Genomic DNA, 16639 nt, shown 5'->3' on the forward strand with positions numbered 1-16639 from the left:
TGCTCAGAGCAGGCAGGTGTGATGGCCAAGAGTTTGAACCTGAGTTGGGGCGTCTTGATCTGAGGTCAGGGGACCTCATCTGCATTGCCTGGGTTACCACAGCCTTGGCTGGTCCTGACAAGTTTAAAATCTGAAACATTTCTTTGGTGAAAGAAAAACTAAAATAAGAAGGGAGAAATGTTTCTTTTATTAGATAGAAAGTTCGTACAATGATTACTAAATAAATCTAATGTGCAACTCCAGTCCTAGGCCCCCTGGGTGTTACTGTGGGAGCTTCAGAGTTAGAATGGCCATCCATCTTCCCATCCAAACTCAGCGCTGCTGTCTGGGCGCGCTCTGCCTCATGCTGAGGAAGACTGCCCCATCAGGAGTGGCTCAGAGAATGGTGCTCCCTCTCTGGGGACGTGCTATTTCTCTCTTTCTCCTACCTCCTCCTTTCCTCCGTGTTCTTGGCCTTCCTAGACATCCAGAACTCATACCATAAAAGGCACATTGCATGCTATCCACTCTCTTTATATAACTTTTAGATTAAAATAACAGTTTGGTTAAATCGGTGATGTCATTCAAACATTTGTTACATAAATTGAACTCTGGTGGTTCTTACCTCCAATCCTAGCTACTTATGAGGCTGAGAATGGATTGAGATTCAAGGCCAGTTTGGAGAGTTCTGAAGACCTCAACCCAGAGCTGGGCCCAGTGTTACTTCAAGACTTACGGGCGATGGGATTAGGGAGCCAGCCTAGGCAGACATGCCCATGAGATGCCATCTCTACAGAGAGAAGCTAGACATGGTGGCGTGTGCCTGAGATCCAGTGACTACAGGAAGGCCCAAAGTAGGCAGATCTTGGCCTAGACATGAGCTCAAGCAAGAAGGAAGAACCTATCCTCAAATAAACAGCAGAAAAGGGGCTCAGGCACAAATCTATAGTATTACACCAGCCTAGTGAGAGCAAGATCCCGAGTTCAAACCCCGGTACAAACACAAAGCGTTTGTTATGTGAACAGACCAAGATGAAGGGGGACCCAAAGACGTGCACTCGGTGGCAGGCCCCCTGGTTAGCATGTGCTAACCAGGCAACCAGCCAGCCCTGCAAGCCTGCATTATGATGTCACACTGCACCCTGCTCACAATCCGCGGAGAGCCAGCCTCCTCCCACAGCCCACATCGTGCCCCCCCTTCAGCACTAGGAAGACACTGAACTGCAACTTACTGACTTTTCCCTCTCCTTTCTTTGGAAAGATGCCTTTTTAACGCCGCAGTGGTTGGCAGTGTTAGCCGTAAGAGCTGGACAGTCTGGAGACAGACACTTCCACCTGGAGAACCCCAAAGGCTTCCGAGAACGCGGTAATACCTAGTCTTTGTCAGTGGCAAAGGTAAGTGGATGTGCCGGGCTAGTGGGTGGAGACTTCACAGCGTCTAATTCAAGGCGGACTGAGTCAGCAATCCATTTGTAGCGTGGCCGGGGTGCACACGGGGTTAGGGCTTGCTGAGTGGCTTTTATTGTACAGTGTGTGTGATACCCACAGGGGTGGAGTGCTCACAAAGACGGACTGCAGCTCCAACGTGTTCCTCGGCCGTACCGTGTGTGCAGCTGCAGGGCCTCATTGTGCTGCGGCTGCAAACGCAGCTCCGGGGCCGGGGCGAAGCGGAGCCTCCACCAAGTGTGGCCTGCAAGGACCTGCCTGAGTATCAAAGGCGTACACGCCCCAACCAGGAAAATCCGTTTGTGTTCAGCTGTCAGACATTTGATGAAAGAGTCCTTAGAAGGAGAGTGAACAGGGTACAGTGGATGGGGGGGGGGGGATGCAAAGGTTACAAGAGGCCGGGGATTAGAGGGCCTCAGGGAGACCGGATGGCGGCCTCCTCCAAAAGGGAGGTATGGAAACTGGTCGGGCCCAAATGCCATGTAGCATGGGACTAAGAAGCTTTGACCCAACAACATCTCATTCCATACAGTGGAATTTGCCTGGAAGCAGTCATTCCCAAGTTCCTTTAAGAGGGTAACGATTCCTCAAGGTATCACCAACTACCAGGTGAATAAACACCCTGACTTGAAGGTCCACGGGGTGTCAGTGTCCCTCGGCTCTGGCTGGTGACAAGAATACAAGGCATTGTAGCCTCCTTCACCTGGAGAGAGCTTGCTCTAACACCCACACCCGCTCTGGCCGAGCTTGGTGCCCGCCTGGCAGCCTGGCAGCTGCCATGAGAACCCAAGTGTTGGCACAGCCGACATCTTCCTGGTGAGGAAACCCAGGGGCAGGTGAGGACCTCCTCACACTCGCTGCTTCCATATCCAGTCAGGGAAAGGTCCCACCTGATGAAATCCGAGTGTACCGTCAGGTGGATTGGTGTCAATATTTGTACCAGATGCAGGGAGTGAAATATACCCGACACCACCCCATTATCCCCTGTGGATGCGGAGTTGGAGGGGGTAATATTCGGAACACCAAGACCCACACAGTGCTGTGCCTCCTGACGACGTTTCAGCCTTTGATGGCCCACCCCTGGCACGGCGGCGGTCCCCGCGTGTGAGCGCCCATGGCAGTGTCTGGTACAACCACAAAATCACCTGAAGACACATTTCTAAGAATCCTGAAATACCACCACGGTGCTGTATTTTAAGAAACAGATTGCCAATCTCATTGTGGGAAAACAAAGGTTTCCATAACCGTCAGTCACCTGATGCACTCATGAACCTCGAGAGACAGGCTCACGCTCGAGGGAAAAGTGACAGCACGCGCACACACACACACACACACACACACACACACACACACACACACACACACACACACACACACACACACACACACACACACACACACACACACACACACACACACACACACACACACACACACACACACACACACACACACACACACACACACACACGGATTTGGTTTACCTTCCAGGTGACCCTGATGCTCTGAGAGGATATGGGCTCCAGGTGAACTTCCTGAGGTGGGCCGTCGGGAGCTGTAAGGACGGAAAACCCACAGGCAGGTTAGAAACGTGTTCCAGGGCAGAAGGCAAGGGGCGTGGCCCAGGCAGCTGTGGAAGGCCCCCCGCGCTTCCATGGTGGTGGGGGAAGCGGGTTTTCAGTGATGGTGGGCAGCATCAGCTGTGTAGACTCACTGTGGACATTATTTGCTTTATGTTTCTTGATTTTTATGAAAAACGAATCGTAGGGGACCTGTCACCCCATTTCTCCTCAGTAGATCTTAGACAGCTTGACTAATGGGGCCCCAGTTTGAGCACGTTTCAGGGTAAGATGAAGCTGTAAGACACACCGTGTGTGACACAGCTGTGTATATCTTGGGGGTGGGGCGGGGAGCCTGGAGCGGGGTACGGTGTGGAGCTTCTGCAGTGTGCACAGAGCTACGTGGGGATCAGGACTCCTCTGCCTTCGGGTCTCTTTGGTCACGAGTTCTCTGCACTTTCTAGTTAACGTCTCTAGTGAGCCAGATACCCCAACTGCAGACAGAACAAACAAAGTTGAAGGAAAGCTGGCCGTATCATACCAGCCTCTAAGGGCTGTGTGACATCAGGACAATGCTAATTTCACTCATAGTTAGTCCATCACTCCCTGTTTGAAATATGCAGCATAGTAGGTACAGTGAAGAACTAAGGGGCATCAAGAATTTTTGCCGCCCGAGTCTGTAATCTAAACAAGACAGCAGATGCACACTCTTGAGAAAAAAGGCAGCAGTGCCATGCGGCCTGGCTCATCTCTCATCTGGGAAGCAGAGGCAGGTCAGAAGGAGAGGTCTTAGGACTGGTTGGAGCTCACGCATGAACCACCAAAGAGCCGCTTGCGTGACAATGCAGGTGCCCATGTACTCAAGGTGGAACAGACCACGAGAGGGGGGACAGCAGACGGAGTGAACGCCGGTGAAACTGGGGAAGCTAGGAAATGAAAAAAGAAGGGAAGACCGCAAAGATAAAAGGTGGATGGGGAGGCACACGCCAGGTACTTGGGGCATACAGCAGATGCTAAATTCCTAAATTCCTGAGCATGTGAGTTCTCTACCTGGGTCTGAATTAAGTAGCTGTGCAGGCTTTTACTGATTACAAAATTCTGTGGCTCACTTCCCTTCTTTATGTAATGGGATTATATATATATATATATATATATATATATATATATACACACACACACATATATAATAGTGTTGTTATGAAAACAATATACTTGATTAGTATAAATAATTACAATAAGATAATTACCATTTCAAACTGAAGACAGTTATTATCACAAAAGAGAAGACGTAAATCTGAGAGAAGCAGGCTGCAATACGATTCTGTTCTAAAAAATATCACAGCTTTGACCATCCCTTGGCTATCCTGGGAGAAATGGTTCCAGGTCTCCTGGGCATACTAGAATGTGAGGACATTCGGGTCTCTTGCATGAATATTTGCAGAGAACACTTGCATACCCTTCTGTGTACTTAAGTTGTCTCTAGATGACTTAGAGTGCCTAATACAATATAATAACCTAATATATTGCTTACAAAATAATGTCAAGAAGGAAACGTCTGGGTGTATCTGGTACAGATTTTGTTTGGTGTTTTCAATCTGAAGATGGTTGAATCTGCAGAGGGGGCCCTGAGGAGTTTAAGGTCCGGCTGTGAAGCAGCAGCAAGGCAGGAAATTGGAGTGGGGAAGTGGAGGATAGGGGGGCGGGGTTCAGAAATGCATTTTGGGCCTGCAGAAAGGAGATTGCACTGGATTTCAGAGACCGGGGCCACTGGCACAAGGAGAGCGTAGAGAGGAGTCAGCCTCCAAGGACCACCAGAAGATGGAAAGGGCTGCTGGGCTTGCTAGCCAATGGGCAGGAAGGAAGCAGGAGACTGCCCTAAGGCATGGAGGAGGGTCAGAGGCTGGCTGACTCCACAGACGAGGGATGGAAGACCAGAAAGAATGCCAAGAGAAGCCGCAATCTTCTAGAAAAGATCATGTGCTATGCTTCAGAAATATGAATTTGAAGGGAAATGTGGGGACCATGGTGCCTTTTGTAGAGTTGTAGAGAGAGAGGAGGGAGGAGTTGAATGTGCCCTTAGTCCCAGTCTAACTAATGCCACTTCTGAAATCTGCTCTAATTATGACCTCCTTTTTTGCCTGTCCCATCATTACAGGTGCCAGCCAGCCTCAATACTTTCCCCACCTTCTATTTCATTCCTCGACATTAATTCTTGCCTTACTTTGCCCCACTGAAGTCCCCGCTCACACTGAGACTTCTACGTAAGCTTGACTCCCTCCCTCCAACAAGGCCTGACTCTCTTCTTGCTCCCCACGTTTCTGGGTCTCTCTCATTAGTCTGAGCAGAACCAAAGAACACTGGCGTCCGCCAGGTACTATGACGGGGAGCTCTCATCTGTCCTCAGGCCTTCCTGCCCAGGTTGGACTCGGGGCCCAGTACTGCACGCTGAGCACACACAGGCACATCGTCTTCCGCGTCTCCCATCCCGGGTAGACTCTAAGCTGACATTCCCAACACACATCTATCTACTCAGCAGCCTGTGGCAATAGCTGGATACTGGAGCACTGTAATCTCAGAGGTTTATTTAATTCTAGTATTGAAGCTAATTTCCAGGCAGTAATCAAGAGAGAAGCTAGCATCCAGCCAATGGGATCACTATTGTCGGAGCTCTGACCCTAATTTCTGCTTACAGGGTCAAGTCCTTTTGGTAGGAAATTTGGTTCTAGGCCCAGTAAAAACCCAAGCAAGGATTTCTTTTTATAGACACTCTAGAAGCATGGAGATCCATGCTGTTTTGAGGGTGGATGTGTATACTGACACAGGAGTATTTCAGTCTAATTGTGCTCATCTGAGTTTATCAGCAAGGCAGTTAGGAACTGGAAGGATTGTCAGGTTTTCCCTCATTCTGGCTTGTAGCTTTGGGAGAGAGTTTCTCAGATGAGGTATGGCAGGCACAGACTCAGATTTTCTGAAGATAAAAGTATTCACAAGTCTGCCTGTGAATCTACTAGGAAACATGAATTGGGGACGGTCTTCCCTCCCATCTGGTCAGGCCTTTTACAAAGGCTGCACTGTAATGCAATGGAGCTACAAATAAAGATGAATAATTAATGTGATTTTCCAAAATAAATAATGACTGCATTTCTACAGGGGTCAAAGCTGACCAGTCTGTAAAAAGTAATAATCGATGAAGATGGTACTTGCAATTCATAATATATTATGCAACACAAGACAATCTTTGCTAATTCTCTTTGGAGGGAGAGAAAAATAACATCCTATTCCCCCTAGTTTCCAAACCTACCATCTTGGCCTATGTTTTCCTCCTCTGGTTGCCAGAGGTTGCTCTTGAGACAGCTGCGTGCAGACAGGTTGCAGGCTGCCCACTGAGTCTCCTGCTACGCCCACAGCCCCTTTGCACATCTCCAGGTACAAGGAAGTCAACCTGGACACCCATCTGTTCTCTAAATACTCCCTCCCTAAGGCCTCATGCTGGGGACACACCAGATTTCTAGAGGCCAGGCGTTTCTTGAAGTGGGTTGAGCCACCCTGTGGGAATCCTTTCTGGTTTTCTATTGCTGCTTTCCTTGCCAGGGACTTACGTGTTGTGTCCTAGCCAGGGCTAGAACTGGAGCAGAAAAGTGGGTTAAACATGCAAAAAGGGACTGAGGAATCTTCACATGAATTTACAAGCAGATGTTCATCTTCAATGGGGACTGGGGAGCTGAGAGGAGTGTTCTTGTTTTCAAGCCAACATGATCAGTGTTTAGCAAAAATAGTGATGCTCAAGTGAAAAAAGGCTGGCTTATTTCATGACTATTTATGAACCAATAAACTAGGCCCTACCACATGTCAAACACTGGATACTGCACTGACTGAACAACACAGGTAACTCTGTGTGTGTGTGTGTGTGTGTGTGTGTGTGTGTGTGTTAGAACACCAGAACATTACTAAAGCAGGTCAGCATCTTACACGATCTGTTCAATATGGTTCATGCTATTGAAAAGAATAAAGAATAAAAAGGGACCAATGTACATCAGAGAGAGCAGTGGGCTGGGTTTTAGTAGGGCATCTGGGCTAGGGTTTAATGGAGATATTAGAGCAAAGACTTGAAAGTAGTGAGGAAGAAGAGGAAAAAACATTCTAGAACATTCCAGGATGGGTAGCAAGACTATACTTTTGTATGAGGAACAGCAAGGAGGCTCATGATTTCTTTGGTCTAAATTTACAGAATTTCTCCCAGTCTGTGGTAGAGGAGAATGAATGTGGATGGCTCTGGAGTTCAGATAAGCCTCATTCACAAGGACTGGATTTGCTGAAAAGTCACCGTTCTGTGTCACGGCCTCTCTGACATGCAAGCCGCCCACCGACCGATGGGCCAGGGAACTTCAACACGCTCCTGCCTAATGGAACTTCCATATTCTATGCACAGATTGGCAACGTAAGTGGTGACAAGCCCAGCCATGCCACACATGGCCACGAGGCACTGAGTGACACCCGACCTTCGGGTCCAGATGCTAATGGGGAAGCCAGTCTTGGGTGAGGGTCAGCTTTAGAGGCGACAGGCTGATCAAGACCTGGGAAGTCAGATGCATTTCCTGTCCATTAAGAGCTGAACTCATTAATTCTGACAGTGTCTCCACTTACTTGCTCCACTTCTCCTTCATGGGGGCCCCCGGGGCTATGAGCAGGGGTAGTCAAGAAGAGTGTGCTAAATGGCCTGATCTCTGCCCCACAGCTGCTCTCCAAGGTCAAGTGTCTTTAAGTGGGATGAAAATGCATCTGTTCACTTCACATAAGAATACTCAGCAGTGGGCTTTGGCACATGCGATTTTCCGACGTGAGGAAGAGAGACTGTGCAACCGGTGACGATCCCTCCTTTGGGAGGCCGGCCAGGGGACATCGCCGGAACCCGGAGCGGGAGTTCCCATGGCAGCAAAGCCCTCCGCCGGAGACCCGCCAACCCTTGTGTACGGGGCCCAGATCCTGCCCGCCACGTGCCATCTCTGTCATGTATTTGCTCTTCTTTTGAAGCAGTAAAAGGTCGTCTAGGCTCTGTGTGTGAGAGCCTGGTCCCCAGCATGGAGTCTCTCGCTGAAGAGAGGCTTTGTTAACTGGGGACCCTACCCATGGCATACTCACGGTGGCTAGGCCGCGACCCAGAGGAACTGGAAATAGAGGTTTTGATCTGCAGTGTCCAGATTTAAAAATGGACACCTAATTCAAACGATTTTCCCCAGCCCTAGGCAGATCCAAACCCGGGCACCTCCCCTCCCCACCCCCCCAGCAGACTGTAGCGCTGGATGGGGATGTGGGATGTGGAAGGGGCACACGTGCGGCAGGCACCAGCTTCTGGGGTTGGGTGGGTGTCTGTCTCTTTCTCCGGCCTCCTCCTCTTTTGTCTTCCGCTCCTACCTGTGGGCAGGTCCAGCAGATCCACTGATTCCCCTAGTGGTGGGAGGGGGCAGGGGAGGGTCTGTGAATGAGCTCCCTTGGGCCTGTTCTATAACATATTAGTTCCATTCATCCTCATGACCTAGGTACACCTCCCTCCCCCCCAGGCTCTCTCTTATTGCTTTTACCCTAGGGTTAGGCTCCAACAAATGAATTTGGGTTGGGGGGGGGGGTCGGGGCACAGCAACACTCATATCATAGCACTCCCCAAAATTCCAGGGTGTGTTTAACCCACTCTGTGCCCTCACCCCATACACATATCTTCCAAGGAAGATATTCAACTCACATGTACAGATCAGTCTTCTTTAAGTGAAGACATACGAGGGACAGACATATGTGTCACACACATCTGGAAATGTATGTCCCTGTCCTGCATAGCTCAGGGCACAGGGGACCAGGGAGAAATGAAGATGTGCCTCAAATGCCACTTGGAGAAAGATCTCTGCTCTGTGAGGAAGGTGCCCAGCTCATCCAGGAGACTGGGGCAGAAACCGATGGCTTTTCCAAGGCATGCACAGAAAAGGAGATGCAGAGTTTCTGGGTAAGAGAAGATGGAGGCATGCAGAGGAAGAAGGCATGGAAGGGCAGGCAGCCACTGGAGCTGCTCCAGAGTAGGCATGTGTGGAGGAGCCAGCACTAAGCACCTCATAGTCGCCTTTCCCCCGCAGACAGGCAGGCAGCGGTGAGCACGGGCATCGTCGGAGAGTTGGTCATTGCGTCCCTGCAACAGCGTGTAGGGCCTACAGCTTCCAGAAGCGCTTATCTCTTAGTTTACATAATGGGAGCAGTCCATGTGGAAAAGACCTGCCCAGAGGGTTCCAGCTAGCCCAGGGAGACAGAGGAGGCACAACCCCTTCAGCACTGCAGGGAGTCCGAGGAAGACTTCCCATAAGTCAAACGTGGACAACGACTTCTGGATTTCATTAAACCTCTGCACCAAGACAAAGCCCAGCTTTGTTTGGTAGCTTGGTGGGAGGCCTATCTTGCATTCACCCATGGCTCATCTGAATATTAATGAGCTGTCCTAGGTGGCTATCCAATCCAAGAAGGAGCCAAAGGGGGTGATTTGGGGTTTTGTTTTGCATCCCTCTGCAGGGAGGTCGGATGGGGCCCTGCAGACCGGCATCTAGGGCTGTACACCTGGCCGCCTGGCTGCGGAGCGGCTGCCATGGAAACTGGCAACTGCAGCAGAGGTGGGGAAAGAAAAGAAATAGCATGCGACCACAGCGACGGCCTAACGGCCATTAGGAAAGTGGCCATGAAAGGCACCATGGGAAAGACTCAGCTCCCCCCAGCGGGTTGTCAAGACAGCAGGATGTGGGCGGGGGAGGACAGGAGAAGGCTGAGTGTGGAGTCAAAGCTGACAACTGGCTGGGAGGACGGAGGCCCGTCCTCTCTGAATATTCAGCACCACAAGACTCCGCAGTCACAGCACTGTCCAGATAAATATTTAAAAATAAGATTCTATTTTTTGCAGGTGCTTATAAACAATTCCCACTTATTTCAGAGCTGGATTTCCTTTTCAATCTTGTAGGGAGCATGAAGCATCATCGTGTGTATTTTGCCAGAGAGAACACATGCACAGAGTAACCAAGATTCAGTAATGGGTCATCCTGAGACACACGATCGTGACCACCACCACCACCCCCCCCCAAAAAAAAATAAAAACATTTTCAAGAAAGGACTCCCTGCACTGAGAAATAGGCACTCCTCTGCGATCCAGGAGGATCTTACATTACACTTACTTTCCTGACGGCAGTGATGGACCTACACAAATGAAGAACGTTGCCAAAATGTTGCCCATCCTACTTCTTGGAGTTTAACATAGGTTAAAAAAAAACCATGGAAATGGCACAAGAAATGACATATTCTTCATGATGGTGGTGCTTTGCGTGTAAAGTTGAAAACAAACAACACGTCTAACATGTGGTACTTGCTAAATACACAAGGTAGGAGCATCTTGAAACAAAAAAGGTGAGGAGCTGAGAGACTGAGGAGCAGTGGCTATTCCCAGTGCTGTTCATGGAGGAATCTGGAGAGGACATGGTGGGAAGCCAAGCACCATCTTGGTTAAAAGTTGAAACCTGACAGAGTCCATGATCCCATCACCCTTGGTGATGGAAAAGCGAGTGTTTCATGCTGAGGGAAGGTGGGAGAAAGAAAGGTGTGTGGGGGGGAGGGGAGCACACAACCCCTGCCTTCCTGACAGCCACGTTCCCCGTTTGCTTCTCAGAAAGCCTAGGGGTGACCGCTTCCACTGTAGCCGGCATCCATTGATCTTTGCCTAATTGCTTAGTGAGTGACACATACATCAGTTAACTTCACCCTGAATAACCATGAATAGGCCAAGATGATGGCTGTCCCTGTGTGTGCATGCCTTGTGTGTGTACGTGGGTATGTGTATGCACGTTATATGCTTGATGTGTATGTATGTGTGTCATGCGGGCATAGGTGTGTAAATGTTCAGGGGCGTGTGCACACGGGTATATAAGTGATGAACAGGCTGCAGACATCATTTGGGAGGTACCAATCTGGAGGGGGTAGGATGTTGGGAGATGTTTGGATGTTTCACAATACTCATCTCTCTCTTCAAACATTTCAGCATTAAATATGAAGTACTTTTCATGGCTAAAAGCAACAATGCTTCTTTTAAGGTGGTGGTGGGTCTAGCCAGTTGTCTCTCCTCCCTGCTGTTCCCAGGTAAGCATCTGTCCCCACCTCCACACTCATAACTTCACTCTCACTAGCCAGGAAACACGCTCACATTCTTCCTTCAATCTGGGTCCCATGAGCACCAACAAGGGAACTGCTAGTGGTTTCCTTGAATCGCACTGAATGTTAGCCTCATGTATTTTTAAGTCTTGGGCATGAGATTCTTAACTCCTATCCAAAGAGGAAACACTTCCAGGTTAGAGGCAGCGCACTGTGGGCATAGAAGGATGCACAGTATACATACAAGGAGTCACCTGGAATGGGAAAATGTCTGATTCTGCAATTCAGCATCTGAACCCCGAAGTGAGCAGCTGGACTCCTGTTCCCACCTCCTCCTCCACCTCTGGCCGCCCTCCCCCCTTCCATATCACCTACCCGCTTCGTCCGCTGTGATGGTGAGCTCGTTGCTGGGCTCGCTCTTGCCGATCCGGTTCTTGGCGTACATGCGGATGCTGTAGGTGGAGGAAGGGTGGATATCAATGATGGTGGCGGAGTTCAGCTGAGGGGAAACATCTTTGGTTCTCTGAGCAGAATCCCACGAGTCTTTGGGGTTTTGTTTTTTGTGTTTTCAAAAAAGAAGAGATAGAGAGGTCAGTTTTTTTCTCTGCCTTTAGAAGTTCACAAATAGGAATTTAAAAAAAAAAAGAATTAAAGGATGAAAAAATATTACACCTAAAAGTGAAATCTCAATACAATCTTGTCAGCTGTCATTCAGAGTTGGCCAGGAGAGGGGACATGAAATCATACACATTATCCACATGACTGGGGGGCAGAGGAGGACAGCGGGGGCCCACAGGGGAACTCAACTGTGGGGTGGGGCAGAGGAAACAGGACGGGTGATTGGGGAGATCAGTGAAGAAAATGTAAGTGGTGAGCACGCATGCTACAGAAGCGCATGGCCACTCTGAGACCTAGACTCCAATTCCTGCGCTCTCTCCACCTCCCCGCAAACATACTTGAAGTTCTAAGCAATACTTCAAAGCCAGCCAGACCTCTGGTGGTATCATGTTCTGTTCTCTCCAAGTAGAATGGGTCAAAATTGAGATAATCCCACCCAAGTCAGTCTCAACTTTGCTAAGCAAGCACACAGACTTTGAAATGACGAATCTTTGGTTGTGAGGATTATTTGTCAATACACAGTCAATACAAGCCGAAGCACCTCTCTGGAGTAGAGAGCTATCACTGAGTCTGGTATGGACGGGACCTGGGAGTGAGAGCTTCCTCTCAGGTCAACAGCAGTCATTCTATCAGAAGACTGGGCAGGCATTGATTGGGAGCTGCCAATAACAGGTTAGTATTGGGTGTAGAGAGGCTTCTGGAGAATGGCTAGAGGGAAAGATGACAGATTCCTGCCCTCCCTGGCTTGCTTTCTTGTGACACTCCTGTGACATGAGTATGCTCTGTTCCAGGGCCGGGGTCACACTTGTAATTGGATGCTCTATTCCTGGTGCTAGCTCAGTGCCAGGCAGAGCAGACATGCAGGGAATGCATGTTAATAGAAGATGGGATAAATGGCTCATCCAGGGAACTGTGTCTTGTTGAGAGAGTGCTGCTCACTAGCCACCCTAGTGATGAACCCAGAGCTTTGCAGGAATGCCTGTCCCCAGAGGGTTGCAAGATTTCACCCCAAAACACCACGCTTTTGAATGCGCTCTCTGGGAACAGTGTGCAAGAAGCACTGATGGCTATTGCACACTACAGTTTAAGGAAAAGGAATCCTTTGAGAAGACTGGAAATGGAAGGCCGTGACGTGGAGAAGGTGTAAGACACGTGACGGGTGGAAGTGGAGGACATGCAGACACCTGCCTTGGTGCCGGCCGGAGCGGAAGGTCGGGAGATGGAGGGAAAGGGACGGGAACACACTGTCTTCCCTGAAGAGCAGGAAGTCATAGAGACTTCATGTCTTCCTGTCATAGAAGGAATGTCCTTGTCCGGCTCATGGAGGGGTGGGCTGAAGAGGCCCACTCACAGAAAGAGTTGCAGTCAGCCACGACAGAATGGGACTTCCAGAGCTGGTGAGTTTCCTGTTTCTGGGACCATCCCAGCACAGGCTGGTTGGTGACACTTGCAAGCGCCCTCTTTGTGAAGTTCTTGAAGATACCGGGTAATATATCTAGTAACTAACAAAAAGCAGAGGAACTGTTCTTTTAGCTGGATGGCCTATAACAGGTGTGGAGACCTAGCGTTTTCCGTTCAGGCTTAAGATGGGTCTGGCATGTGTGCCAGCACTGGGTGGGAGGGAACACAGTGCACCCCTCGACAGGGGCCATCTCTACCCGCAGAATCCACGGGGAGGCAAACTCCTCAGCGAGGGGAGATTAAATGTCCATCAGCCAGCAGGGCCTCGGGTAGGAAGAAGGAATGAGTGTTCGAGGAGAGCTTCCTAGAAGGTGTGATGTTAAAGCTCTCGGGTAAAGGATAAGTTTCCTGTTACCCTCATTTGTAAGTCATGATCCTCCAATCTGAAAGCAGGGCTCTGGAGTAGGTCCTGGGCATGGAGCGGGGCCGGCCTGTCCCGTGGGCTTTTCTCCAGGCCCTCATCTGCGCCTCACACTGCCTTGCCACACCTTTGGCCCTGTCTCAGACGGTGGAGTCTGAAGGACTGAATCCTGATGGTGCCCAGCTTTACAGATACATAGCTTTCCAATTGGGTACTAAAGAGGCCTGTCCACTTCCACACCTACAGACACCACTGCTCACAAGAAAGATGCTTGGGTTTTCAAGGCACCTACACTAAATGCACCAAATACTCCCTGCCTACTCTCTGCCTGCCAGACAGGGTCTGAGGTGACAGGCACCAGGAAGAATAGCAAATCCAAGAGTTTGCCGTTGTGCAGCTTGTAGGAGAGAAGGAGAAGGAGGAATGATGTTTTACAAGAGGTACAAAGTCATCAAATACAGGATTTTAGAGGTGTATAGCTTGTGAGAGCTCAATGCTGTGTGCCAACAAGCGGTGTTTTAAATGTGTCGTATAGAAAAAAATGAACAGGAAAGTATCACTCTCATTCCCAAACAAGGTAGGGACTCGATGAATAAAAGAACTCTAGACCAATCTCTCTGACGAACACAGATGCAAAGCTCTTCAACAAAATACTAGCCAACAGTATTCAGAAACTAACCAAAATAAATCATACATTATTATCAAGTGAGTTTCATTCCAGAGATGCAAGGCTGGTTTAACATAAATAAATCAACAAACGTAACACATCACATCAGAGCCAAGGATAAGAATCACATGATCATCTCAATAGATGCAGAAAAGCCTTCAACAAAATCCAACACCCGGGAAGATGGCTCAGTGATAGAGTGCTTGCCTTGCATGCCTGAGGCCCTGGGTTTGATTCCTCAGCACCACATAAGCAAAAAAGAAAAAAGCCGGAGGTGGCACTGTGGCTCAAGTGGTAGAGCGTTAGCCTTGAGCTGAAGAGCTGAGGGACAGCGCCCAGGCCCAGAGTTCAGGCCCCACTACCAGACCCCCCCCCAAAAAAAAATCCAACACCCATTGTTGTTAAGAGCTTGGAGAAGCGGGGCGCTGGTGTCTCATGCCTGTAATCCTAGCTACTCAGGAGGCTGAGATCTGAGGATTATGGTTCAAAGCCAGCCTGGGCAGGAAAGTCTGTGAGATTCTTATCTCCAATATAGCACTAGAAAACTGGAAATGGCACTGTGGCTTAAGCAGTAGAGCGCTCACCTTGAGCTGAAGAGCACAGGGACAGCACCCAGGCCCAGAGTTCACCCGTAACCGACCAAAAAACCCCCCCAAAACTCAAAGAAGCTAGGAATAGAAGGAACAGACCTTAACACCACGAAAGCTACATATGACAGACCAATAGTCAACATTATACTAAGTGGTGAAAAACCAAATAAAACTATCTCCTCCATAATCAGTAACAAAGCAAGGATGTTCACTCTTTACACCCCTTTTCAATATAGTTTTAGAATTCCTAGCCAGAGAAATAAGGCAAGAAAAGGACATAAAAGGGATTCACATAGGGAAAGAAGAAATCAAACTATCCCTATTTGCAGATGATATGATCTGATACCCAAATGATCTGAAAGACTCTGCCCTCAAGCTCCTAGAGCTGGTAAAAAATTTTGGCAAAGTAGCAGAGAACAAAATCAACCCACAAATATCAGTAGCCTTTCTGCATGACAGCAATAGATAAGCAGGGAGTGAAATTAGGAAAGTAATTCAATTTTCAGTAGCCTCAAAAAATATTTGGGAATAAGCCTAACCAAGGAAGCAAAAGACCTTTATGGTGCAAATTATAAAAACTTGAAGAAAGAAATTGAAGGCAGGAAATGGTAAGAGTTTCTGTGTTTATGGATAGGTACAATTAATACTGTGAAAATGGTCGTGTTGAAAAAATGATCTACCCATTTAAGGCAATCCCCACCAAAATCCCAAGAACAGGAAGTTCTTGGGAACTTCCTGAAACGATTAGATAATTTTGCTCCAAATCTTTTGTTGTGAGAATAACTTTTCAAATACAGCTAACACAAGAAGTAGCACCTGAAGAAGAACAGAAGGAACAATGCTGGTGGTATCACAATCTGGGACCTCAACTTCTACTACAGAGCTGTAACAGAGACAGAGTAGAAGACCCAGAAATAAAACCATATACTTACAGTTACCTGATATTTGATAAGGGAGAAAGACATGCTGGAGCAAAGATAGCCTTTTCAATAATTGGTGTTGGGGAAACTGGGCATCCAGATGCACAAGACTCTAAGTGGGTCTCTGCGTGTCCCATGCACTCACCACTCAAAAGTGGATCAAAGACCTCAACGTCAGACCTGAAACTTTGAAATTACTGCAAGAGGGAGGAGGAGGAACACTAGGCCTAGGAAGAAACTTTTTGAAAAGAGTGCTAAGGTTACAGCAGATGGGGGAGAGACTTGACAAATGGGATTACATCAAAATAAAAAGTTTCTGCATAGCAAAGGACGTAATTAGTAAATTGAAAGGACGTTATTACTAAACTAAAAAGACAGCCAACAGACTGGGAGAAGATCTTTCCCAGCAATACAGCTGACAAAATATTCAAAATATAAAAGGAGCTCAAGAAACTGACCCCTCCTAATCCCAATAAACCAATGGGCAAAGGAGCTAAGGAGAGACTTCTCAGAAGAGGTAAGAATGGCAAAGAAACACAAGGGGAATGCTCATCATCCCTGGCCAAAAACGAAACGCTGATCAAAACAACGCTGAGATTCCATCTCACCCCAGTTAGACTAGCCACCATCATGACTTTGAACAACAAATGCTGGTGGGGATGTCGGGGAAAAAGGAACCCTATTGCACTGTTGGTGGGAATGTAAACTAGTACAACCACTCTAGAGGTGCCTCAAACACTTATACATAGATCTTCCCTGTGACCCAGCCATACCACCACCAGGCATCTACCCAGAACATCACCGCCAAGAGACCATAAAGACACCTGCACACCCATGTTCACTGCTGCACTATTCACAATAGCCAAGTTACGGAA

General features: G+C 48.5%; 1 protein-coding gene and 1 long non-coding RNA gene across 3 annotated transcripts in view; one reads left to right on the forward strand and one right to left on the reverse strand.

The window, feature by feature from the left end:
* Window positions 1–16639, reverse strand: part of Dscam (DS cell adhesion molecule) — a 448055-nt gene that overhangs the window by 95779 nt on the left and 335637 nt on the right. Inside the window, exons 15-16 of the mRNA XM_070030727.1 lie at window positions 11523–11690; window positions 2910–2980 (exon numbers count right to left, since the gene is read on the reverse strand). Of these exons, the coding sequence (XP_069886828.1) occupies window positions 2910–2980; window positions 11523–11690 (239 nt within the window). The remainder of the gene's footprint in view (window positions 1–2909; window positions 2981–11522; window positions 11691–16639) is intronic.
* Window positions 1144–8063, forward strand: LOC138832549 (uncharacterized). Of its 2 annotated transcripts, XR_011373581.1 has the most exons (4): window positions 1144–1374; window positions 2917–3007; window positions 7213–7422; window positions 7720–8063. It is a non-coding gene; the product is annotated as an uncharacterized lncRNA (long non-coding RNA). The 2 variants fall into 2 exon arrangements; XR_011373580.1 differs by lacking the exon at window positions 2917–3007.

The sequence above is a fragment of the Dipodomys merriami genome, unplaced genomic scaffold (assembly GCF_024711535.1).
Source record: "Dipodomys merriami isolate MVZ:Mamm:240054 unplaced genomic scaffold, mDipMer1.0.p SCAF_2, whole genome shotgun sequence".
Taxonomy (NCBI): domain Eukaryota; kingdom Metazoa; phylum Chordata; class Mammalia; order Rodentia; family Heteromyidae; genus Dipodomys; species Dipodomys merriami.